Source organism: Pseudochaenichthys georgianus, chromosome 20, assembly GCF_902827115.2.
Source record: "Pseudochaenichthys georgianus chromosome 20, fPseGeo1.2, whole genome shotgun sequence".
Classification (NCBI taxonomy): Eukaryota; Metazoa; Chordata; class Actinopteri; order Perciformes; family Channichthyidae; genus Pseudochaenichthys; species Pseudochaenichthys georgianus.
In genome coordinates, this window is record NC_047522.1 from 344842 (window position 1) to 371436 (window position 26595).

A 26595-nucleotide genomic window follows, 5' to 3' on the forward strand; every position below is an offset into this window, starting at 1 on the left:
TGCAAAAAGTGAGTATCTCTTTATTAAGGATAACACAGTACGAATCAATTCAATTTTAATATAGCTTCTTCCATTCAACAAATGTAAATACAATGTGTGTGCAGAATCTGATGCTGTATGTAATCTGCTATGAAAGTTGAACATTTGATCATTCTTTAAATATTACAACTTTATTTTATACATTTTGAACTGACCGCGTACAGTACTAATGAAGGAGGTCCCTTACTGCTGCAAATTGTTTGTTGTGCTGCTGTAAAAGGATTACAGTGTCAGAAAATATTTTTAACCACTGAGATAAAATCATATATGGTAGTGCAACAAAAAGAAAGAAGGAAAGCTTCAGTGAGTTTTCAAAGTGCATTTTTTCAGCATCCCCAGCTAAGAACGTTTTTTTTGTCAAATTCAAATGTTTACGGCCTATTTAATGACCATAAATCAAGTTTCTATTCACAAAATCACTACTCTTTCAAATTAAAAAAATAATATTACTAATATTTGCAAAAAATGTGAAATCCAAAAAACTGATTAGCTGAATGTTGCTGCCCATCAACATGTCAAAGGTCCCATGGCATGGCCATTCCACTGATCATAATTCCATTGTTGAGGTCTGCTAGAATAGATTTATATTGTGCAATTTTCCAAACTCACATTGGTTTCTCATACAGCAACTCTGTAAACTACGTGTATTCACCATAGATATAGACTGTATATATGGTATTCACTGAATTTCACTCTCTGCCTTTAACGGCTCGTTGTAGCTCCAATAGCTCCAGCCCCCCCTCCCTGTGAGCACAGTGTGCTCTGATTGGTCGGGACGTTGTGAATCGCGCTAAGCTCCATGGAGGTGTTGTTTCCTTGTTTAGCGATACACAGCCAAACTCATCCTGAGCACACACAAAGTCACAGCCGAAGTAAAAACAATAAGTGTGGCTTGATATTGAGTAAGAAAAAGGTTGATGAACGCTGTGAGAATGGGTCTGCAGAGAGAATGTCACCGCGATCCCAACTGTCTGTTATCAGCCTGCAGCCAGGGAGGAGAGATCAGCTGAGCTGCCTGCACTGAGTGTGTGAGGAAGTCCATGGATTGGTCAATGTGGACCAATCAGCGGGGCCTTAACGTAACGGCTCCGCGGACGTAACGTAACGGCTCTACGGATTGGTCCATTTCGTTCCAGGTACGGTTGACATCATGCGTACCCGGAAGAATCAAATGGACAATGACGGATCTCCAACGAGGCGTTTTGGGGAGGTATTTTCTGTGTTAGAGTTTTACTCGCTACAGGGTGTACTTTGAGGGTTTTGACTCTGCAGACCGTTTACATGCATAAAAACCTTCATAACACACAAGGGGACGGGTACTAACCAGAAAAGCATGACATGGGACCTTTAAATAAAAACTCCATACATAACTCATAAGCATAGAAAAATATAACAAATTAAATTGAAAGAAGTTTACTTTACACATGAAAAACTTCAGCATAGATTCAGCCCTCATAAATCACAACCATCATCAGTAAAGCCTGTGATTTATGTGATCTGGAATAAATCAATTGTTTGGCTCTCAAATGTTAAATTACTTTACCGGTTTAAGAGTTAACTTGTAACTCAAATGCTGCCAATATTGACAATTCAGTCATTTATCATTACGGGCCATGACAGAGCAAATTATTGCGCAATCAGAATGAAATAACATTGGTCAAATTCTAGGAAAAAATAAAAAAAATACAAAGTAAAAGGAAGAAAATAGCATAGTGGTTAACTACAGCAAGCCTAGTCATTTAAAATCATATAAAACTATTTAGTCCTGTACACCCAAAATACTATGATCAGTCAATATCTGAGTTTATTACATGGCTTAGTTGAATACTCGATTCTGAACACGTGACACGTTGTTAATACCGAACAGACAGACCGCTGTCAAGGACTTATTGACCGTTGTTAAGGACGCTCACATCTTCAGAAAGAAGTCCGGTCGATTGAACTGTATACAGTTGGGCCGAAAAGCAAACTGCATGCAGTTTGCTTTTGGAACTGGGACAAGAAAAACTGCGGAGAAGTAACGGGCAGAAACCCTCCTTTTTACGCAGCGGTCCAGACATAGACATCAAACGGCGACACATATTCACTTGCCAGTTACTTTGTCATTAGGGCAGGGATATCTAGATACTTTCCAAGGTTTGACATCATGAATTGTGCTACTTTTAAAGCAAGGAGCGATGTTTTCAAATCTGTAATCAAAAAGCTCCTCAAAAACGCTATCGAAGCCTGCCATTGCTACGTTAGTTCAAACAGTAACAACGGACTATTTTTCTTCGCGGATGCATGTCAATTTAAATCAATACATACAACTATTTTTTAAATCAATAAAATCATTTTCTAAATCCATAAAAGCATTTCAATTAATATTGGGAGTCATAACGTTACTTTGTTGAGAATGTGGCCATGTAATAAGCGGGATAATGTGCAGCGACTTGGTCATTATGGGGAAAAGAACACCTTCATGCCGATCTAGATCCCTCCGCTTCGCGTCGGGCTCCTGATCAGCCTGTCGGTGTTCTTTTCCCCATAATGACCGCGTCGCAGCACATTATCCCTTACTTATACCAGGTTCACATAAGGCATGTCATGTGGAATATAAACATGCAGGGTTACATCGCATAGACTACAGAACAGCTTTATGGGTGGAAAATTAATTGTATTTTAGTGTTTCACCATGAACGCTGTTTCTTGGGTTTTGCACTTAAAGCAAAAGTTTGACAATCTGGGGAAACGGTTATTCACTTTCTGGCGGAGAGTTAGATATGTGATTGTAATGACTTTAATGCAGTGGTTCTCAAACTTTTTCTTTGGAGAAAAAAAAAAGTCAGGTCCCCCCCAACAAAAATATTCAGGCTCAGTGGCGGGCGCCAGAGATTTATTTTGGGGGTGCTGTGGGGTAGCTTGACGTTTCATAGAGGGTGCTCAAACATTTAGGGTTTCCCATTAATGTACCGGGCGTTACAGAGGAACTTTCTACTGCAACACTCCCCACGCATATACACAATGTCCCCGCGACTGTTACAATGAAGGCTCGATAATCAACTCACACCATATAGGTGTAAGCAGGGGTAACGTGCTATTTTTATAGGTGGTGTGTGGACCTCACATAGGGGGGTCCGGGGGCATGCTCCCCCGGGAAGATTTATTTTTAAATATTGAAGTTAAAAGCATCAATCTGGTGCACTTTGAGAGCAACATGGAGATCTATGGAAACCTCTCTCAACACCCATTTGAAACTGAACTGGAAACAGATTTACTTCTTCTTTATGGATATTTTACAAATCACCCTTTTAAACGTTATTCTTGTTTTACTGTCATATAGTATTTCATAGCTGTTCTAATTTATTCTCTTATTTTTTTATAACTATAATGATCATATGTGCATCGGAAATAATTGTTTACATTAATGGTGGCCCAAACGTTTGAGACCCACTGAGATAACACTGAGATAGTCCTTTAGCTCACTGAGTCTCTCAGTCTGACAGGAGAGGGCTCTCCTCCACTTTGTTGTTGAAAAACTCCTTATATCCGTTAGCGTAGCTCACTAGCACCAGAAGCTAACAACAACGATCTCCGGTACCGGTGCGCTCTCTCTCTCTTGCTCGCGCACACAAAATGGCTCGTTCCACACACACACAGAGCAGAGCTTTAATGAAACACAGAGACCAGGCGCGCGCCCCCCACTCTGAGAACCACTGCTTTAATGTATCTGTTAAATACAAAGCCACAGCATCTCTTTTGTGGTTAGTTTGTGACTTTTTACTTGCTTTGTATCTCATCGTAGTTTTTGTTGTTTTGCCCTTTTCATAATTGTTTCTTTGGACCCATCGTGGTCTGTTTGTAATCATTTTGAGTCTCACCTTGTTTGGCACACGTCTCTTTGAGTGACATATTGTAGGTCAAGGCCAATGGTTGATTCGGGAACAGTTAAACAACATGTCAAGTTAACTTAAGAGGTGCCGATGGTTTGAACAGCACCAGGCTAACTGTTTCTCCCTCTGTTTTTAGTTGTGTGCTATGCTAAGCTAAGTTTACCAGCTGCTGGCTTTAGCTTCTTACTTACGGTAGAGACGTGTGTGGGATCAATCTTCTCATCTAACTCTCTTTAAAAACATGAATATGTTCATTTTTCACAAATGTAAAACTATTCATTTCAATTTCACAACTATGAATATTTTACCCATGGTTATAACTCTCTCTGAACACAAAGGCTGAACGCACTTCACCTCTTTTGTACCAGCTTCCATCACAATCATATTAGCATGGAAGCATAAAGTGCCTGGCTAAACCCTTCAAAAGGTTTCCCATGTTAGTTAGTAATCCAACAATTATTGTAAGAGCGGTTCTTTTGGATCTTCTGTGTGTTAAATTAATATATTACAAAGTATTCTAACATATAACGAATACAAAATGTCACTTCAGACAATGTATTATCACACACAGTTCCCATAAAGCACCACATCTACAATACTTGGGTTACAAAGAGCATCCTGGGAGTTTTCAGGATTTAAAGGAGGGGAGGTTTCAAAAGGAGAAGGAAACCCTGCATACTCCTTTTATTATGTTATAGGAACAAAATCTCCTCATATTGAAAGGGACATTGTGTGTCTACTTGGTGTGGATCTATTTCTCTCAGTATCTACTTCGTGTGCTGTGTGTTAAGGCTGGTGTGGGTGGCCCGCCTCATCCGCCAGGTTGAGGATGTAGCCAGCGATGTCTTCCTCTGTGGGGATATCAGACATGATCCACGAATCATTGGCAGCAGTCACCTGCAGGCGACATATCGGACAGTTTCGACTTTGCCCACTCCTGCAGAGACAGAAGAGAGAGAGTCATATTTACGACTGTATCTAACAGTTAAGGGTTTTTGCACACTGTACAGCTTTCTCTATTCATGTCGTTTTAAAGTCTTGTGTCTGCACAGCTGCAGATATATCAGGCTAAACTAAAGATTGTTTTAAAATGTATTGAAGAAAAATCTAACTTTTTTTTGTTATTCAACATACTGTATGTGTTTTATCAAATTATCCATATTTACTGGTTGTCGCGGCGATCGCTCATCAAAAAAGGCCACTCATGGAGGTTAGCAGTCAGACTTCCCAACGCGTGTTGTTGTGAAGGATGAGGTCCACCATGACGTCATTTGTAATGCTTTATTTATTTGTCTAAGGTTAAAAAGTTATTTTACGACTCGCATATCTAAAATCTTGTTTTAAAACATAACGATCACGCACACGCTCAGACACAAACAATCACGGTCAACACGGTTGAAAAACGTGTGGCTTCCTCTCTAACCTCTCATCCCAGCTGATCACCTGTGCCCACACATATAGGTTATATACATAGACAAACCCCGTGCACAACCCAAAGCAAATTGGCTCCAACACTGGTGGTAAGCCCTTAAAAAAGAACGTTGTTTCCCATGTCGCTGCCCACATAGGGAGAGTCACACATATTAACAAGGCCGTCTAGTAGCAAGTTAGCTGTACAATAAATTACAGTCATATAACTAAAATCACACAAAAACTATAATGAATCGAACTCTAAAGAAAGTTAAAACACTGTAAATCACTTGACATATTTAAAGTTTCAGTTAAAACATCAACAGAAGCTTCTAAAATAGAGAAAATACTGATATAATGTTAGTGTTTGTTCATCATAGGTGACTTCTTTGTCACTACGTTCCATGATAACCAAGCGATACAATAATACATCCACCCCCTTACCATTTATCGATGCACTTCTGGCAGAAGCTGTGTGCACAGGGCAGGATCAGGTCGGACTTCCCGTCCATGCAGATGCAGCACTCCTCCTCGTCCGTCAGCTGCTTCACTCTGCAGGCCCACACACACAGAGGGATAATGTTTCATTACTTTCTAAGCAGGGAAGTATGGCTTTTATCTAAAGAATGTAATATCTTGGAATTCAATATTGAATAATCAATTTATTGCACAATAATGTCCTGCATTATATTTGTTACTGGAAATTTGTATTTCCACATGTATATATATATATATATATATATTAACTTTTTAATGCTATTTTATTTATATTTCAGAAATATTTTGGACTGTTTATTCCTTGTGTCTTAATTTCTCTTATTGCCTTGTTTTTTATGCTGCTGCAACCCAAACATTTCCCAAATTGGGATCAATAAAGTACCTATACAGCCATCCATCCATCCACCCATATATCTATCCATCCATCTATCCATCTATCCATCCATCTATCTATCCATCCATCTATCTATCTATCCATCTATCTATCCATCCATACATCTATCTATCTATCCATCTATCCATCCATCTATCATCCATCCATCTATCCATCTATCCATCTATCCATCCATCCATCCATCTATCGATCTATCCATCCATCTATCTATCCATCTATATATCCATCCATCCATCCATCCATCCATCTATCTATCTATCTATCCATCTATCGATCTATCCATCCATCCATCTATCCATCTATCGATCTATCCATCCATCTATCTATCCATCTATCTATCCATCCATACATCTATCTATCTATCCATCCATCCATCTATCCATCCATCCATCTATCCATCTATCCATCTATCCATCCATCCATCTATCCATCTATCCATCTATCCATCCATCTATCTATCCATCTATATATCCATCCATCCATCCATCCATCCATCCATCCATCCATCTATCTATCTATCCATCCATCCATCTATCCATCTATCGATCTATCCATCCATCCATCTATCCATCGATCTATCCATCCATCTATCTATCCATCCATACATCTATCTATCTATCGATCTATCCATCCATCCATCTATCCATCCATCCATCTATCCATCTATCCATCTATCCATCCATCCATCTATCTATCCATCTATATATCCATCCATCCATCCATCCATCTATCCATCTATCTATAAAATGCCTAAGGTTAGATGCATTTTGATGGTTTGTACTTAAAGGATTTCCCTGAGAAAGATGAGTTATATCAGTGATATAAAAATGCATGAAAACGTAAAATGGTTCCCCTCAAACAGCCTCGGCTCCTCCTGTGGATGGTAATTCTTCCAGGGGGATAAACCAGGGATTCAGCTTCAAAATACGTGTTTCAATCCCTCATGTAAGCAGCCGGTTGGACGAACACTTTTACGTTTTACTGCAGCACCCACATTTGTGTTGATTGGGGGAAAAAATGTATTCATTGATTTTTTTTAACCACTTAAGCTGAAGGACAACACTGGCATATTAACACCACTGTGGAGTTGTTATTATCAAAGCCAAAGTACAACCTTTTTTCTTTTTATAAATGAAATGCTCATTCTTGATAATTATTGTTTGAACTGTGCATATTTGTATCCTTTCTCTTTATATTTCTTACCGTATTGTTAGTGTTTTCAAATTGGATTAATGTCTTCTGACCTATTGGTCGACTCGGCTTGATTAGTTAGTTAATAATATTCACAAGGTTAATGTTATACATACAGTCATGGTTTGAATCCCAACACCAGGAGATATTTAGATGTGGTGTCTCTCAAAGGCTCTTTAATGTGAATCACTGAATATACTGTTCATATTCTTTCAAATTAATTGAATAAATTAGTCATGGGGTCTTTGTCAGTTTGAGGGACTACTTCCTGTGACCTTACCTGCCCATCCACATGCTGGCCTGGCAGGAGTCTGCAGAGGGCAGCTGGGCGGAGGAGGCTCCCTCTGCACACAGGACCTCTGCAGCCTGGCTGGTGACGTCCCGGTACAGCTGGATGAACTGGTACAGGTTCATGATGCGAGAAGCCTCCACCATGCCGGTCTCCTTGTTGATCTGAGAACAAGCAAAGGAAGTCACAACACAACGTCAAAGCTGTGGGCTGATGTTCTCGTTGGCATGTGATGTTTGTCTCCTAAGCTTGGAACACTCTGCCCGCTCACCTACGGGCCGCTGACTCTGTTGGCTCTTTTAAAAGTCAGCTAAAGACACTCCTGTTAGGGCAGGCGTTTTGGTAACCCGTGGACTATTATTTTTATTCTATTGTATCCTATGTTTTTATTGTGTTTTTACTGTGTATTTAGCACTTCTTAACACGTGGCTTGTGTGGTCATTTATTCTTTTAGGATTCCTATGATGTTTTAATGTTTTGTCAAGCACTTTGTGACCATGTCTGCGAAAAGCACTTACTTTGAGCAAACGGTTGTTTGGACTCACCTTGGTACAGAGGACTCTGACAGCCACCTTCCACAAGGCGGTGGCATCGGATCCTGGCTGCACCTCGAACAGAAGGTGCTTCTGCTGTCCAGAGGCTAGCTTAGCCGTGCTGAGAGAGATCCAGCAGGACAGAGAGAGAGTATGAACCTCAATTAAAGCATTCTGAGTCCGTTTACCTCTCGTCTGCAATAGACAGAGCTCCTCATGCAAACACACACAAGGTAATGTATATTTATTAATGTATATTTGGGCAAAACTGCTGTGTGATGTTAATGTGCTGTGAACTCAGCTTTACAGACACAAGAGATTAAAAATATGAAACATTTTCAGATACCAAGTAGAAATTAAACTACATACTATGCACTTCATAACCACTGACATTACACTTTTCTTCCAACTTCGCGATAATAAAAACTTCTACACTAATCTGCCATGTCACTCAAATGTTCTTCCTTTGGTCACAACGTAGAATAACTCACTTTAACCTCGTTATCCTGTCTCTCAGTTACTATCTCTGAAAGCTAAAAATAGATTTTCAGAAACAGGGCCTCGTGTCTATGGAATAAGGTCCAAGATGAAGGAACAGCACCGAAGCTAGATGTGCAGAGTTTAGCTCTCAGTCCAAAATGTAGGACAGCATATTAGAGCCATTGTCGGTAAAGTCATTATGTTTCAAATAACCAGTAAGGCACCACGGTAGAGGAATGTCTCGAAGCCACAAATAAAGGGCTAACGATACAAAACATACAGCAATTCTTCGTGAGACAAGTCATTAGCAGGTGTTTGCTTAACCCTCCACTTGATTCCTCTGTCTCTGAACAGCTGGAAAACAGCTGTATGTATCTACACACTTTCTACCTGAATGTACTGAAAAGACTGCCACCTACACGTCGTTAAGTTCGGACACTCTCCCCAGAAACTCCTCGTAGGTCAGGTAGCCGCTGTCTCGTACGAGTCCCGCGTGTTTCACCAGCTTCTCAGGCAGACGGTTCAGCGCCTGACCCGAGAGCTGCTGGCCCATCCTGGCTGCAGCAGAGAGAGAGGCCGCGGCAGGAGGCTGCAGCGCATCCAGGTCAGCAGAGCCTGGGGGGAAACACACAGGTAGTCTTTAGGTTTCGTTTGTTGGAAAAGCTGCACAAATGTGCTCGTAAACGTCCTGACAATGCATGAAAGTGGAACGATGTGAATTTAAATGGTTAAAGTCTAAATGCATTGCACTGCTTAAAGACTGGAAGTTACATGCAGAGTGTGGTTTTTGTGTGATACATGTGGACATAAAACCTAAAAGTCAACAGCTTGCTTGTCTGAATAAAGATTAGGTTTTATCTTTTCTGCGTACAATAACTTCATACCCCTCCTAGTCCTCCATGGAAGACACTCACAAGTTACACACCAGACAGAGCGTTAGTTTAAGATGGAGCTGTTCATTACATACTCAATACTGTGGACAATCCCCACAGGAGCAACTTGGGGTTTGAACCTGATCCGAACACCAACACACTGTGCCACACGCCTCTTTTACACACGCTTATCTTTTATGACTGTTATAGACTTTGGTTTCATGTTTCGGCGCCCACGGACACCCACCCAACAACACCTACTAGGGTTATTGCTCTCCAACCACAACTTCCTGGAAACAAAGCTGACGTCTGTAAACTTCTTTTTGTTTGTTCAAGAAAGATTCCTTACTTGAGTAAAAGTACTGATACCACACAGTTTAAAATACTCTATGTTAAGTAAAAGTACTGCATTGAGTAAAAGTATTTAAGTAAGATTAGGAAAATGTACTTTAAGTATTTTGGGTAAAAGTTGAATATTTTTAAGCAAAATCAGCAAAAAATAACTGTGAAATATCTTTGAATACAATTTTTTTTAATTCAAAATACTTCTCTGTGTTAGTTAGTTAGATATAATGTTGGATCGTTTATTCTATACCAAATAATCATAATTTGAAGTGTTCCTTTAGTAGTGTGTGTCAAAAGTAACTACAAACAACTACAACACGTCCTTCCAAAATGTAGTGGAGTACAAAAGTACAAAAAGAATACACTGAGGTTAAGTACAAGTACCTCAAAACCTCTTCTTGTATTATCTTCTTTGATGTGTTCTCGCTACATGTCGGCTCTGTAGATACAGTTTAATGCAAATAGACTAAACTGTTGACTACGGGTGCATGTTGTATTATGAAACTGAAAGCAAAACTAAGTTCAGAAGTATACTTAATTACAGTACTTGGGTACATGTACTTGATTACTTTACACCACTGCAACTAACTAATATTTGACTCAACAAAACTCAGATACATCTAAAACAATGTAAGCTTTGGTTGATAGAAACTAAGATGAAAACAAAGCGTATTACGCGATAAACTGGTTCTATTTGCTGACTTAGCATTATATAATAACGTCCACATACACAGTAAGCTAACTAAATAAACAGCTCGATATGCGACTCGACACTGTGGGGAACAGCAGCTTTATTCTTATTTTAAAACCCATTTGATTTAAGATATAGCACACAAGTGAAGCGTACTCTAAACATGACTTGCTAATGTAGTTAGCATCATTTCGCAGGTAAACAACATTCAGTAAAGCCGTAAAACCTCTCTAAATAAAGACAGGTACATTTGATTCTGCATCATGACATGGGAAATGTGAGGTGGTTTCTTACCAAACACTCCACAACTTTGAGGAGGAGCAGCCGGATCCGTTAGCTCCTGCTTGTTGACAACAACACGGCGCCGGTTGACGACGTCTTCTTCTTCGTTGGTGTTTGTCGGCGCATTACCGTCACCTACTGGAGCGGGAGTGTAGAAGAAGAAATGAATTAGGGAAAAATCAGTCATGTCAAGAGTTTTAAAAGTATTTTCTCAGGCAAAAACTCCACAAATTAACGATTGGTTTATTTGTATTCTTCCTGATATTTCCTCATATATTCATGGACAGTATATGTTTGTTATACATGATTGTGTTGAAGTGCACAAATAAAGTTAAACGTATTATGAATCTTTACTGATTGAAGACATTTTACTTCATTTTTATTTTCTACAATAAAGTACGTTTTACCAGTAACTGTTTTATAGTTAACATCTGGAATTGTCTGCGTTCAATGTGAAGATCCAGGCTGCGAAGATCCAGAATGGGCCAGAATTCGCCTGTCTTCTTGGGAACCGGGATGATAGCTTTGCCTCTTTTATGCCTGTGAAGGGAGGAGTGATGCTGAGAAACTGTAGTGAATAACCCAGTCTCAGTGTCCTGCCCATCCACTCCGTTAACACACAGCTGCGCTTCCATTCCCCATAACACAGCGATAAAGCTGTGGTACTCTGGTGAGCGACCCGTCCCGCCGCAAAACTCTCTACCGAGGTCCTTGAACGCACCCCGCCACGACGCACCCAAACAGTGAAATGCATCAAGCGGAGTGTTCACACTATAGAGGTTTACACTCGGCGTTATGTGTTTCCTAACCCTGCTACGCCGGCCACAATGTCCCTGTATCGGCATATTGCGGTGTATCACTCTCACCCGCGCATGCCCACTAGCTGCCTCCTTTCCTGGAGTTACCACCTGCAGCGAGTGGGGAATCTGTAAGGTCAACATTATGTGGCAGGCAGTGTGGAAAGAAAAGACACTCAGACTGGGATACAAGCAATTTCTTTTATTTACATGAAAAGACGATTGTGTCAACACAGTGGGGTCAAATAGGGAGCAGGCGGGATTCGAGAAAGCAACAAAAAAACATTTCACTCAACAAAACTAAGATACATCTAAAACAATGTAAGCTTTGGTTGATAGAAACTAAGATGAAAACAAAACGCGATAAATTGGTTCTATTTGCTAAATTAGCATTATATAATAATGAGACGCTTCCTCCCGCCGCCAGTCAGATCCTGGAGAACGGGGAACCCCACCCAGCACCCCTTCGCTGAGGCGGAGTCCATCGGGTTCGGTCAGCCTGTCCCTGTGAGTGGGCCGGTTCTCCGGGAAGGACCGCGGAGGCAGAGGGCGCAACGGGGGCTCTGTACCGGTACAGAGCCCCCGCCTCTCTCTCCGCCTTGCCACCACCGGGCGCTCTCTCCCTTGAGGAGGGGCCTGAGGGCGAGCCAGCATGCGGCTGAGCTGCGCCCTCTCTTCCTCCAGGCGATTGAAATGCTGGATGACCGAGGATTTCGACCCGAAGAGCCCTTCCGTGGAAACGGGGGCCCCAATGAGATCATCTCGGTCCTTCCTGGCCAGTGTGGTCAGACCTAGCCACACTTGACGCGACGCCACGGTGGCCAGGGATATCACACGGCCGGCTGCGGTAGCCATACCGTGGACCAGATTATTAATCTGGCCCACGCAGCGGTCCGAGTAATCACTCCCGTCCTCAAGCGGGGGGGCGGGGGTGTCCTGCTGAGGGGTAATCAGCGACACTACCAACACGCCAAGATTACTGGCCGCCGCCGCCATCTGCGCTCCGAGCCTGAACATTTTATCCAGATGCTCGAGCATTTCACGGTCATGCTGCCTTCTCCCCTCTGTCCACCCGGCTGCCTGCTGATGCAGATGGGCCGCCAGACTTTCATCCAGGGGGGGTACACCGGTGTCCGAGTGGCCCTGCACCCTGAGGATTCCAGCCCATGTTTCCACCGGAGCCTTCGTCCTCAGTGGCTGTCGCCACGTCGCCTCCACACGCCGCCAGATGTCTGGCAGGGGGGGCGAAACGAAGACCGGCTGCGCCGGACGGGCAGGGCCGTAGAAGCCCTGAAGTAGGCGGTTCACCGCCCTTGGTGGCAACGGTGGGGGGAGCGGTAAGCCTAGACGCTCCGCCGCCATAGTCATCACCGCCGGGAAGTCCTGCCGCGTAGACCTGTGCGTAGACCTGTGCTGCTGGTCTTTCTTGCGGTCGCCGGAAGCATCAGACAACGAGGTGTCCCTCTCCCCGACTGGCGGGCCCGTCCGGTCCGCTGGCATGGCTAACACGAAGGGCACTCCCTCATCGTGTTCCTCCATCTCCACCACCTCGAGTTCTGGGTCCTCCACCACCTCGAGTTCTGGGTCCTCCACCACCTCGAGTTCTGGGTCGTCCACCGGCGAGACGTAACAATCCCCGAACTGCACCAGCCGCTGGCGGCGGCTGAACCGAGGTATCAGACGGCAGGCGCTGCAGCCCGGAAGCAAGCCCAGGTTGGCAACCGCGTGGTCGGACCCCAGGCACTGGATACAGCGGCGGTGGAGGTCGACGCCTGCAATAACGCCCGGGCACGAAGGGCAGGGTCGTTGCTCCAGTAATGGTGAGTCCATTTTCCTTCTTTATCCGTCTCTCTTAACTCAGTTGTTTTCTCCTGCTTGCTGAAGACAACGGTATGATAGTCCTCGTTTTATGCGGTAAGATCTTTATATATACAGTCTATGGGTGAGATGCGCGCGTATTCAGATAGGCCCGCCCCGGGGCCAGCTAAGTCACGCCCATCTACATGATCTCTCCACAAATGCAACAGTGTGTTTCCAATCAAATCAAATTGCACGGTGGCTTTTTCACATTGAAAGGTGGAATAATAAGGGATGTAGTCAAATACATTTCCTGTTTGAAAAGTTGCACAAATGTGCTCGTAAACTTCCTAAAAATGCTTTAAAGTGAAACGACATGAATTAAAATGGTTAGAGTCTAAATGCATTGCACTGTTTAACCCTGTAAGGCCCACTGTTGTAATTGTACAACATTACTTTAAGCTATCCTAAAAAAGTCAGTAAATGTTTGTTTTTTTAAAGACTACATTTACATAGTCAAAAGGTCCTTTTGTTCAGCCTCACAATGCTATTGGGTAGTACATGTGTTGATAGCCAGGTCCTGCCTAGAGTAGAACATGTACATATTTAGTTTTTGTGGAATACATTCATGAAATTGTCTTTGAAATTATGTCTTTGTTGTAATATTACAACACTGGGTCAGTGTATAGTCAAAATAGCATAAGCACCTGTCATGGACCCCGCTCTTCTTATATGTTCACATATGGAAATAAAATAGAAATATAATGTCTTTGATAATTCACTATAACTAAGTTCTAAATGTGTCCTCTGTTAAGATTTTGAATTAAGACCAGAATTGAATAAATTAATACATTATTTCTGCTAAAAGTATGTGAAATTATATCTGTATCAATATTGTAAACTCTACGTGTATCTTATCAGTTACTTAGTTGCAAAAATACATTTAACTCTGGTTCTTGCAGAAACAGCTTCTGAAATGTGTTGGGACCCTTGGATGTATCCCTTTCAGAATGATAATTAGCCTGTTGTCCCACCACCCTATATATTCCTTCAGGTAATCTATTACAATATAATAAGCATATGTATTATTGATACATATTTATTAATGACTTTTTCCATTTCAGAATGCCAGCAGCAAAGAGAGGTCCAGTGTGCAGGATGTGATGCCATCCGAAACGGAGAAAGTGGGTGAGAACTGGAATCTCTGGATATTTGTATTGCAAACAAGTCATAATCCAGCAAATGACAAGAACAGTAATAATCAATACAAAACCGTACAGATGTTACAGATAGCAAATGAAGACGATGGGGATCATTACAAAGGACAAATAAAATAAAGTGATGTATTGCTCCATATTGACTTCAGGGTTCGTAGAGAGTCCTTGTTTGCAGGTTTTATTTATTTGAACCCCCCCACCCACAGGTATGGTTGATGATCTGTGACTTTGATGTGTAGCAAGGCAGAGTCAATGGGATACGAGCCAAGTCTGTGATGAAGCTTGTCTCCACGCGTCCAGAAGGTCAGAACTACAAGGTCTACGCAGACAACTACTTCACCCGTGTCCCATTGGTAGTGAAGCTCCTTGATCGTGGGATTCGTTACGTGGGAACAGCCGGGCAGGTGCGCTTACCCAACTGCAACCTCGAAGAGGAGAAGAGCTTGAAGAAAAAGGGGAGAGGAAGCTTTGACATCCGAGTGGAGACCAACCACAACATCTGTGCGGTCAAATGGTATGACAGCAGAGCGGTCACACTTTGCTGGACCACACCCTGTGCAGAACATTCAGCGCCATCAAAACCTACGTAGAAGTTGAGAGGCCTTCCATTGTGGCTGCGTACAACAAGTACACGGGAGGTGTGGATTTGTTGGACTCGTTTACGGCCAAATATAAGTTCCCCACGAAGTCCCGACGCTGGCACGAGTACATCTTTCTTCTGGCACACCATCATCCTTGCTGTGATCAACGCCTGGCTCCTAGGAGCGGGAGTGCAGAGCTCTGAAGATGCCAAAGCAGGAGATCCTGAACAGGACACAGTTTCAGGCAGATCTAGCATCCTCTCTCATCCTGGTAAGAATGCATTTCTGCTATTTGCCGTTTGTAATATTTTTTACTTGTATCCTGATTGATTCTGTTCTAATCAGGCGAACACAACTCCTCTGAAAACACCCAAGAGAGGACGACCATTGTCGTGGATATTTTAAACCCGTCAATACTGTAAAGATGTACAATGAGAGTAATCGATAATAAACTGGTGAAAGCAAACAGCGTTGTCTTGTTGGTTATTTATTTGAAGCTTCAAAGGCACAGGTCTCACAGAGTATAGGATAGTCTGCAGGAGTGTGCGCAATAGTCACAGAATAGCAACGCTTATATACAAGATAGGGCGGGCAGACAACGTTTTGTGTAGCATGGCGGAACGCCTCAGAAATCTGCTTTCACACGGATGTCTCATATCGCTATTAGACACCTGTGTCCTTGAGCTACAGAAAGTATAACAGTTAGCAAAATATGGAAGTTCAAACTTAGTGTGAAGAGGAGTAGTTTCAACACAGTCTGCCAAATCAGCTCTGTGGCCTTGAAGCGCTTGAGAATAATAACCCTCATTAGAGCAGAGGAAACAGCACATATGAAGGAATCGTACAGTAGCGTTAGACAATGCTTTTAGAAGAATTTGGTTTTAGCATATAAGGTAACATAATAAATTGCCACTACACCATCTTCAGGCAACGGGAGCCACACTACCGCTTTAGAATCAGCACAGCTCTCCCCTTTAAATACAGTATATAGTATTTACATGTGTAATTATTGTTAATGTGTTATAATAGTCTTAAAATAGTTTTTTTTAAATATCTGTCATAACAGTCGTATTTTTATTTAATTTAGTTTTGTTACATATTCTTATTCCTTTCTCTTTGTGTGTACCACATATATACCAAAGCAAATTCCTTTTATGTGTTAACCAACTCTGATCCTGATTTAGTTTATTACCATAGACCAGGGGGGTCAAACTCAAATACACAGTGGGCCAAAATAAAAAAGGGGTACTAGTCGAGGGCCGGACCGGTTCAATGTTTATTGCACAACTTATTGAAATGAACTTATTGCACATATTAAACCTGGAACTAACAAAGCTTAAACTATTGCCTATAAAAACAACATTAAACATTAAATAATCAGTTGCATTCATTTCTTATGGCTCTATCTGCAGCTTTTCCAGAGTCATTTCTTATGAGTACATTTCCCCACAGGCCAACAACAGCTTCAACAAAACTATTCCCCTCAAAGAACAAACAAACATGCCCTGTTGTCGTGAGAGACAAAGTGCAGAAGGAAACATCCATTGAACTCAGTGTGCTGCTCTGTGATGCTAGTTCAAGCCAGATACTTGGCGTCTCATCTTGGAGAGAGGAGAGAGGAGACCCTCAGGATGGAGTGAAGGTGTGCGTGCAATATACCGGAGGGCCAGATCTCATAGGAATTAGAAATTATCCTGTGGGCCGAAATTAAATCCACCAAGGGGCCTGATTTGGCCCCCGGGCCTTGAGTTTGACACATGTGGTAGAGCCTGTATATATAACGTTTATTACATTTAAACAAATTAACTTACCAGCAGATGGCAGCAAAGGATACCAAACACAAATTAGCTGAAGTTAAAGTTAGAAACAGACATGAGTTAGGAGAGAGAAGTTCTTATAATGGTCTGATTCCATACTAATTCTAATTATGTATACAACACAACAATCTGTGTTTTTGAAGGAGGTCAAATTACGTAATGCCCCTCCGTCAACAGGATCCATTACCTTCTGTCATTATACCAAAAGAAAATCTGCTGGTCAAACCTGTGAAATCTAAGAGTTCCCTTAAAATGAAGACATTAGTGTGAAGCTATATCAAATAAAATAATACTTATTTTCTGTTTATATACATAAATCAAGTAATGACTGTAAGGACGTTGCCAGTTGATTGTTGAGAAAGAGGTACGTGAAGAAATGAAGGATTTCTTCAGCATGTTTTCCCACCTTTGAACAGGAGACACGTCTTCAATGTGGCGCACAGGTCCTCCGGCTGCTCACAAGTCCTGACAGAATTACTCATGGAGACCGTCTGGGACAATTTGCTGCCCTAGGCGAGATATTTGCTGTTCATTCATATCTTATTTACCTATTAACATTTAGCTATTTATGCATATTTTCTAATCTCTCCAGTTTTAAACGATATTTTTGGTTTACTGTCCTATAGTATACATTGAAATTATTTCAAACCTGTTTATCCCAATAATTATAAAGGATTGCCTTGGAAATATTTGTTTACATAAATTGGGATCAAAACGTTTGAGACCCACTGAGATAACTTAGACTAAAGTGAACTATCTAAACACACTGGAGAGGCTTCTCAATACTCAAATGTCCCCTCCTCGACTCCTCGACTCCTCGGTCCTCCGGTAGTGACCCGGAAATGAATTTCAGCGCCCATTTTGAAGGACGTCTCATTTCTCTAAATGCACACCGAGGATCGAGGATCGAGCGTCGAGGAGGCTCTCTAGAGGAGCTATAACCGAGGATACACTGATGAGAGGCTTCTCAATTCTTAAATTTCCCCTCCTCGACTCCCCTCCTCGAGACTTAGTCCCGCCCACAGGAGATGCGAGCGGAGGACCGAGGAAAGAGAAGGGGAAGCAGCAGACGTTTAAAGAAATGAGAACTCCTCTCCTGAGCGGTCATATTAAAGCACGTCGTTCATTATTACGTGGCATCAGCTGCATCAGCTGCCGAGTGTTTTGTCATATTTTATAATCTCTGTTAGATCAGCTGAACATTGTTCCCCCACATATTTACTTTGAATTCATTGAGAGTGCGGTATAATGAGACAATAACAGGCTACAGATGCGGACACACACACACAAATATATATATAAATATATGCAATTTAAAGTATGAGAGCACTCTCATAATAACGTAACACAATCAGAGACTGGATATATCCCCCCCCTCTCTCTGGTCGCAGAAATGGGGAATTGAAATTACGGGCCAAAAGTTGTATTAAAAGTAAGCAGAGGACACCAAACCAACTGAGACCTGTCTGTCCGCCGCATCTGCGCACTGTACAACACACACACCTACACACTGTACACACACACACCTACACACTGTACACACACACACACACACACACACACACACACACACACACACACACACACACACACACACACACACACACACACACACACACACACTGTACCACACACACCGACAGCTCCTACAGCATAATCAGGCTACAGCCGTTGTATATTTTATTATGTGAAGCACTAAATGGTCTTAGAAAAATATCAACTCTTTGTTTGTAGATATCTACTAAACTAAAGCAAATAAAGAGAGTAGGCCTGTTATACTGAGTGATATTATTATACACACTGCTCTGCTTTCTGCACCTCACAGCTGTTATCACTGTAAACATCGCGATGAGAGCAGGGCCCTTTCTCATTTCTCTAACTCCCCTCCTCGACTCCTATCCTCGATACTTAGTCCCGCCCACAGGAGATGCGAGCGGAGGAGCCGAGGAGGGGAACCGAGGAGAGAGGAGGGGAAGCAGCAGGCGGTTAGAGAAATGAGAACTCCTCTCCTCTGAGCGGTCATTTTAAAGAGACGTCCATTAATGATGACAGAAGGCACAGCAGCCTCTGTCTGATGGACAGATGTGTTCATGACCACTTATATATTTACTTTGATTCATTCACAGTGCGGTATAATGAGACAATAACAGGCTACAGATGCGGACACACACACACATATATATGTGTATATATTTATATAAATATATACAATTTCAGAATCAAGCAGAGCACTCTCATAATAACGTAACACTATCAGAGACTGGATATATCCCCCCCCCTCTCTCTGGTCGCTACAATGTGGAAAATAAATTACGGGCCAAAGATTTTATTTACAAGTATTAAAAGTAAGCAGAGGACACCAAACCAACTGACACCTGTCTGTCCGCTGCATCTATGCACACACTGTACCACACACACCTACACCACACACACGCATATAAAACAGGCTACAGCCGTGGTGTATTTTATTGTGAAGCACTAAATGGTGTTAGAAAAAATCGACTCTTTGTTTGTAGATATCTACTAAACTAAAGCAAATAAAGAGAGTAGGCCTGTTATGAGTGATATATATTATACACACTGCTCTGCTTTCTGCACGGACCTCACAGCTGTTCTCACTGTAAACATCGCGTTGCGATGAAAGCAGTTTCTAAAATAATATCCAGGGGATGCATGCAAAGCTGTTATTGGCTGAGATCAGTCCGGCCGTGCGTCACGATTCTTTGAAACATCTCTGTTGCCGGAAATGCATCCACGAAGGGGCCGTGGAGGACCGTGGAGGACCCATCAGTGTATCCTCGGTTATAGCTCCTCCAGAGAGCCTCCTCGATGCTCGATGTCGGTCCTCGAAGTGCATTTAGAGAAATGAGAATGTCCTTCAACATGGCGCCGATGAAATTCATTTCCGGGTCACTACCGGAGGACCGAGGAGTCGAGGGAGGGGGATTTGATGAAATGAGAAAGGGCCCAGGTTCTAAAATAATATCCAGGGGATGCATGCAGAGCTGTCATTGGCTGAGATAAGTCTCGGCCGTGCGTCACGCCTCCACCGTTCCCGGAAATGCATCCACGGAGGAGCCGTGGAGGACCGTGGAGGAACCATCAGTGATCCTCGGTTATAGCTCCTCCAGAGAGCTCCTCGACGCTCGATCCTCGGTGTGCATTTAGAGAAATGAGACGTCCTTCAAAATGGCGCGCTGAAATCATTTCCGGGTCACTAACCGGAGGACCGAGGAGTCGAGGAGGGGACATTTGAGTATTGAGAAGCCTCTAGTGTTCCTCCACGGCTCCTCCGCGGATGCATTTCCGGGAACGGTGGAGGCGTGACTCACGGCCGGACTGATCTCAGCCAATGACAGCTCTGCATGCATCCCCTGGATATTATTTAGAACTGCTCTCATCGCAACGCGATGTTTTACAGTGAGAACAGCTGTGATGTTCTGTGCAGAAAGCAGAGCAGTGTGTATAATATATATCACTCAGTATAACAGGCTACTCTCTTTATTTGATTTAGTAGATATCTACAAACAAAGAGTCGATATTTTTCTAAGACCATTTAGTGCTTCACATAATAAAATATCAACGACGGCTGTAGCCTGATTATGCTTTCTGATTATGCTTTATAGGAGGCTGTAGGTGTGTGTGTGGTACAGTGTGTGGTGTGGTGTGTCGGTGGTGTGTGGTGTGTGGTGTGTGTGGTACAGTGTGTAGGTGTGTGTTGTGTGTAGGTGGGTGTTGTACAGTGCGCAGATGCGGCGGGACAGACAGGTCTCAGTTGGTTTGGTGTCCTCTGCTTACTTTTAATACTTTAGTTTTAATACAACTTTGGCCCGTAATTTCAATTCCCCATTTCAGCGACCAGAGAAAGGGGGGGGGGGAGGGTCTTGGGTGTTTCTCAATGTCGAGTAAAGCCTGCTCCAGAGCACTATTTCAAGAATACTACATCATCGAGTGCGCCGAAGGACTGTTCCAATGTCCAGCATCAGTGGCGGCGCCAGAGTATTTTTGTTGGGTAATCTATGTAGGGCTAACCCATACAGTGGTGGGGCCTCAAGTCAGTATTTTGTAATGTAATTACATACACGCTATATCGCACCATTGACAGTGAAACGCCACGCGTGAGGCTTTTATTAGTCACCTTTTATCAGCTAAATTACATCGAGAGCAACAGTGTGAGTATACAATTACAATAGCCTATTCTGCTAATTCCACGTTGTTACAAACATGCTTACGCACAGAGAGAGAGAGGAGAGAGAGAGAGAGAGAGAGAGGAGAGAGAGAGAGAGAGAGAGAGAGAGACAGAGACAGACAGACAGACGTAAACAGAGAGACAGACGCAGCACACAACAGGTAGCCTGTATCTCTATTGTCATACAAAACACTTTTTCAAATGACCCATTATTACAAAATATATTCAAAACTCACTATCACTCTTCAAGGTGGGTCGTGTGACTCTGGCACCTGTTCGACTTGTACCTCAATGCGAGGGCGTTTAAGAACAAATCTATCCATCTGAAATATACAATTAATCCTAGAAGTTCTGCTGTCTGTCTGCTGCAATTTACTCGGCGCGAGTTTGGGGACTTTTCACTGTGAACGTGACGTATCAGTAATGCATAATGCAGTAATGCACCCAACGTTTCGTTGCTCTGATTGGCTGTAGGTCTGTTCAAATTGCATTCAGAGGCATTTTGATCTGACCGCGGCCGCGCTGATATTATAACGCGAGAGAATTTCCACACCTTTAAGGATAATTTCAGCCTTTGGAATGGTCACGAGGAAGCCATTGTTTATGCTGCAGCACGTGATCTGGCATTGTTCTCGTGTCATGTTCTGCTTGTGTATTTCCTTTATGAAGCATATTTGTGACAACAACAAAAATGAGCTCATGTATGGTATTGTCATATATACACAGTTGATATCTTTGAACCTACATTTGAGTGCATTTGTTAATTTCGGGAGAAAATAGGAAGCAGCTACACTTGCAGATTAATATATTAACTGGAACAGCAGCCAGAACACTGAAAGATCTTGGAACATTACATTTTATTCAAACGTAAAACAGACAGAACACTGAGACAACATTCCATCTTAAGCCAACATTATCAGACAGAACACTGAATGTGGCAAGAACTTCAAATCTTACATTTAGATTTTTGAAAAGGGATTTTAGGCCAGATCTTCTTCCTCCCCCTCCTCTTCAAAGTCTCCCTCCTCCTCAGCAGTGGCATCCTGGTACTGCTGGTACTCTGACACCAAGTCATTCATGTTGCTCTCAGCCTCAGTGAACTCCATCTCATCCATACCTTCACCGGTGTACCAGTGGAGGAAGGCCTTCCTCCTGAACATAGCTGTGAACTGCTCAGAGATGCGCTTGAACAGCTCCTGGATGGCAGTGCTGTTTCCAATAAAGGTAGCAGCCATCTTGAGGCCACGGGGAGGAATGTCGCAGACAGCGGTCTTCACGTTGTTGGGGATCCATTCAACGAAGTAGCTGCTGTTCTTGTTCTGCACGTTCAGCATCTGCTCGTCAACCTCCTTCATTGACATGCGGCCACGGAAGATGGCAGCCACTGTCAGGTAGCGGCCGTGACGTGGATCGCAGGCAGCCATCATGTTCTTGGCGTCAAACATTTGCTGGGTGAGCTCGGGCACAGTAAGGGATCTGTACTGCTGGCTGCCTCTGCTTGTGAGGGGGGCGAAGCCTGGCATGAAGAAGTGCAGACGGGGGAATGGCACCATGTTCACAGCAAGCTTACGCAGGTCAGCGTTGAGCTGTCCAGGGAACCTGAGGCATGTGGTGACGCCGCTCATGGTCGCAGAGACCAAGTGATTCAGGTCACCGTAAGTAGGGGTTGTGAGCTTGAGTGTGCGGAAACAGATGTCATACAGGGCCTCGTTGTCAATGCAGAAGGTCTCATCTGTGTTTTCTACAAGCTGGTGGACTGATAGTGTGGCGTTGTAGGGCTCAACAACAGTATCTGATACTTTGGGGGAAGGCACCACGCTGAAAGTGTTCATGATGCGGTCAGGGTACTCTTCACGGATCTTGCTGATCATCAGGGTTCCCATACCAGAGCCCGTACCACCACCCAGGGAGTGTGTGAGCTGGAAGCCCTGAAGGCAGTCACAGCTCTCTGCCTCCTTCCTCACAACATCCAGGACAGAGTCCACCAGCTCTGCACCCTCTGTGTAGTGACCTTTGGCCCAGTTGTTGCCAGCACCACTCTGGCCTGCAAGACAAGAATCATAAATGAAGATGCTGCATTCCGTGTGAACAATCAGTTGCCATGCTCTGAACAATCCTAATAAATATCACTTACCAAACACAAAGTTGTCTGGTCTGAAGATCTGGCCAAAAGGTCCAGACCTTACTGAGTCCATGGTGCCTGGCTCAAGATCAACCAGCACAGCACGGGGCACATATTTACCACCTAGAAACCACAGGTTAGAAGTAAGGGAACATGGCTAAAATTAAGATGCTTTCACAGGTGTGTTTTTTTACATAATAGCCAATAAGAAAGCATGGCTGTTTAGAACCTACCCGAGGCCTCATTGTAGTAGACATTGATCCTCTCCAGCTGCAGGTCACTGTCACCGTGGTATGTACCAGTTGGGTCAATACCGTGTTCATCACTGATCACCTCCCAAAACTATAGGACACAAACAAATACAGTTAGCTATTTCTTCCAACCAAAATGACTTTCAACACCCAGTTCCAATGTTTGTTTTATTTTCATGCATGTAAATGTATGCACCATAACATCAAGACACATTCCTCGTATGTGTTAACCCACTTGGCAATAAACCGGTTTCTGATTCGTACATTTTATTTACAGTTACCTGTGTATTTATCAGCCTGTTCTAAACGTTGATAAATTGTCGTGGATGAACCTATTTGTCCCACCTGTGCCGACTTCGACACGCGCGCCCTAATCCCTTATTGGCTGCAACTCACGGGTTATGAATTTGAAAAATTCCACTCGACACTGTACCACCAAGCCTGCTTCATGCAAAAGCACGACGCAGCTCGGTATGGCATAACCCAGTAAGCCTGATTTAGACGTGCCTGTTGTAAAAAAGAAAAGAAGAAAATTACGTTTTAACTACCAACGTCATTGTAGTTTTAATACAAAGTTACTAGTTTGTAGTGCTTTTCTTTTTTTCAGTAGCCTACTCACTTCCTTTTTACGCATTGCAGTAACGGCTGCCGAAGGAACACTAGTGATAAAGCGGTGTTTGCAAGCAACAAGCGGACGGACAGAATCAATATTTATGTCAAAACATGTTTTATCAAATGGCGAAAATCATTTTATTAGTCAAGAAGCTGACATTTTATCGCCCTTGATTCGTTCTATTAAACATTTAATTGCAATGTTTACAAGTACGCTCCATCTGATGTCCGTTGGCTTTTCAAACTGACAAGACAAGAGACGCTCCAACTGTTTTTCAAATGTAACAGTTTGAAAAGCAAGCAAACTGTCTGATTGTCTTTAGTTTTCCGCTGGCGTGTGATAGCAACATGGAGGATTTTAACATTCATTTTAATATATTTGGAGAGCACAGTAATTTGGAGGAATTGTTAGTGGCTGATGAGTCCCCAGTGAAGAAAATAAAAAGACAAGAGGGACAAGAAAACAGCGGAGAAGTAACGGGCAGAAACCCTCCTTTTTACGCAGCGGTCCAGACATATACATCAAACGGCGACACATATTCAGTGTGCAGTTCCTTTGGCATTAGGGCAGGGATATCTAGATACTTTCAAAGGTTTGACATCATGAATTGTGCTACTTTTAAAGCAAGCAGCGATGTTTTCAAATCTGTAATCAGAAAGCTCCTCAAAAACGCTATCGAAGCAGTTCCTGCCGCCCGTTGCTACGTTAGTTCAAACGGTAATAACGGACTATTTTTCTTAGCGGATGCATGTCAATTTAAATCAATACAACTATTTTTTAAATCAATAAAATCATTTTCTAAATCCATAAAAGCATTTCAATTAATATTGGGAGTCATTTCGTTAATTTGTTGAGATTATCCCTTACTTAAAACATGACATCTTTAGGATATACCAGTTGATTACATCCATGCTTAAACATTGCATTCAGTTTAGGGAGGAGGTTTTTTTTTTTTTAAACTCAAATGTGGAAGCATACATTTTGTTCTGTAGCTCTCAAACCTGCCTCCCCGCCTTTTTCTTTTTTCAACTGATAACTTGCTAAGGCAAGTTGAGTCAATGTGACAACATGTTTAAGTTGTCAAGACAGTGAATAAATATAAATTTAACCTTCTAAAACTAGAAAAGCTGAGTTCAAAATGAAAAACTTGTCAGAGCTGTCAGTTACGGGCCCTTAGAATCGTCCTAACGTTTCACCCCCTTGCGGCGCCCCACCCGAAAGAGCACAAAGCACCGGCTCCCAGAGGAGAGAACACGATATTTCTGAATGTAAATTACTCACTCAGGGCGAATACAAGTGGATTTACCTTAGCACCGATCTGGTTGCCGCACTGGCCTGCTTGAAGATGCACAATTTCCCTCATTTTTTTTTTCCGATGTGGGGTAAAAGTCTGAATGTACGACTGCGCCTTTATCTATGTGCAGAGTGCAGCTCATCCGCTCCTACCTCGGATTTATACAACTAGGCCCGCCCATTCTCTCCTCAACTCGAATATCAATTGGCTGATTACGAACGTGTCTTTAACAGACAGAAATGTAAACCAATCAAAGCTACACAGCAAAAATGCCAGTGTTAAATTAACACACAGTGTTGAATTTAACACCAGAAAAGTGTGTATATGCGTCCACCCATGTCAGTGTAAAATTAACACTTTCGAAAGTGTTAATATTTTAACACTCACTTGTAGTTAATGGAACACTGGCCAACACGCAGTAGTGTTAATATTACTCTACACTAGTGTCAGTGTTAAAGAATCAACACTACCAGACTACACTGGATCTCAATGTAGTAACACTATTGGGTGTTACAAAATGTAACACATGAGTGTAGAATGTTGTGAAGATCCAATCCCTCCCAGCCAAAACCCCATAACCCACTTTACAAAAAATACAAGACAACAAATTTAACAAAATAGTTTGTATTACAAGGCAAGTACACCACAATTACATTCATAAACCTACAACAGTTCAGCATGGAGTGACACAAAATTACAGTATGGGACAATAAACATTTGGCCATCAGTGTCATTTGAAAATTGCCTATCATATGGTCGGTAGTATGGCAGGTCATCTACACAGATCAGTGTGAATACATCACTTTTCTCCTCGATACTAAATGCATTTAAGTGATCATCAAAATATGTTGTTGAGACTTACAAGTTAGAAGATAAGCATTGTCCTCTTTAACAATCACACTGACAATCCTGTTGAACAAAGGCATCTCATTTTCAACACCAGAACATACATACATCCCAGGCTGGTACTCTGTGCCATAGCTTTTGACCCAGGAAGTTGTGGGAACAATACAAGACATAT

The 26595-nt window shown here is 42.6% G+C and overlaps 2 protein-coding genes and 1 pseudogene across 2 annotated transcripts; 1 reads left to right on the plus strand and 2 right to left on the minus strand.

Annotated features, from left to right (window-relative positions):
- LOC117466004 (inactive pancreatic lipase-related protein 1-like) overlaps positions 1–26595 on the plus strand; it is a 197437-nt pseudogene that overhangs the window by 108314 nt on the left and 62528 nt on the right.
- rnf141 (ring finger protein 141) lies at positions 4–10992 on the minus strand. The gene is made up of 6 exons (XM_034109099.2): positions 10909–10992; positions 9126–9321; positions 8239–8347; positions 7685–7857; positions 5766–5873; positions 4–4848 (listed from the first exon to the last, which is right to left on the minus strand). Exons 2-6 carry the CDS (start codon positions 9257–9259, stop codon positions 4698–4700), a joined length of 675 nt encoding a protein of 224 aa, XP_033964990.1. The 5' UTR covers positions 9260–9321; positions 10909–10992; the 3' UTR covers positions 4–4697.
- LOC117465968 (tubulin beta-4B chain) lies at positions 22133–25704 on the minus strand. Its single transcript, XM_034109094.1, has 4 exons — positions 25587–25704; positions 23650–23758; positions 23429–23539; positions 22133–23338 (listed from the first exon to the last, which is right to left on the minus strand). Exons 1-4 carry the CDS (start codon positions 25641–25643, stop codon positions 22275–22277), a joined length of 1341 nt encoding a protein of 446 aa, XP_033964985.1. The 5' UTR covers positions 25644–25704; the 3' UTR covers positions 22133–22274.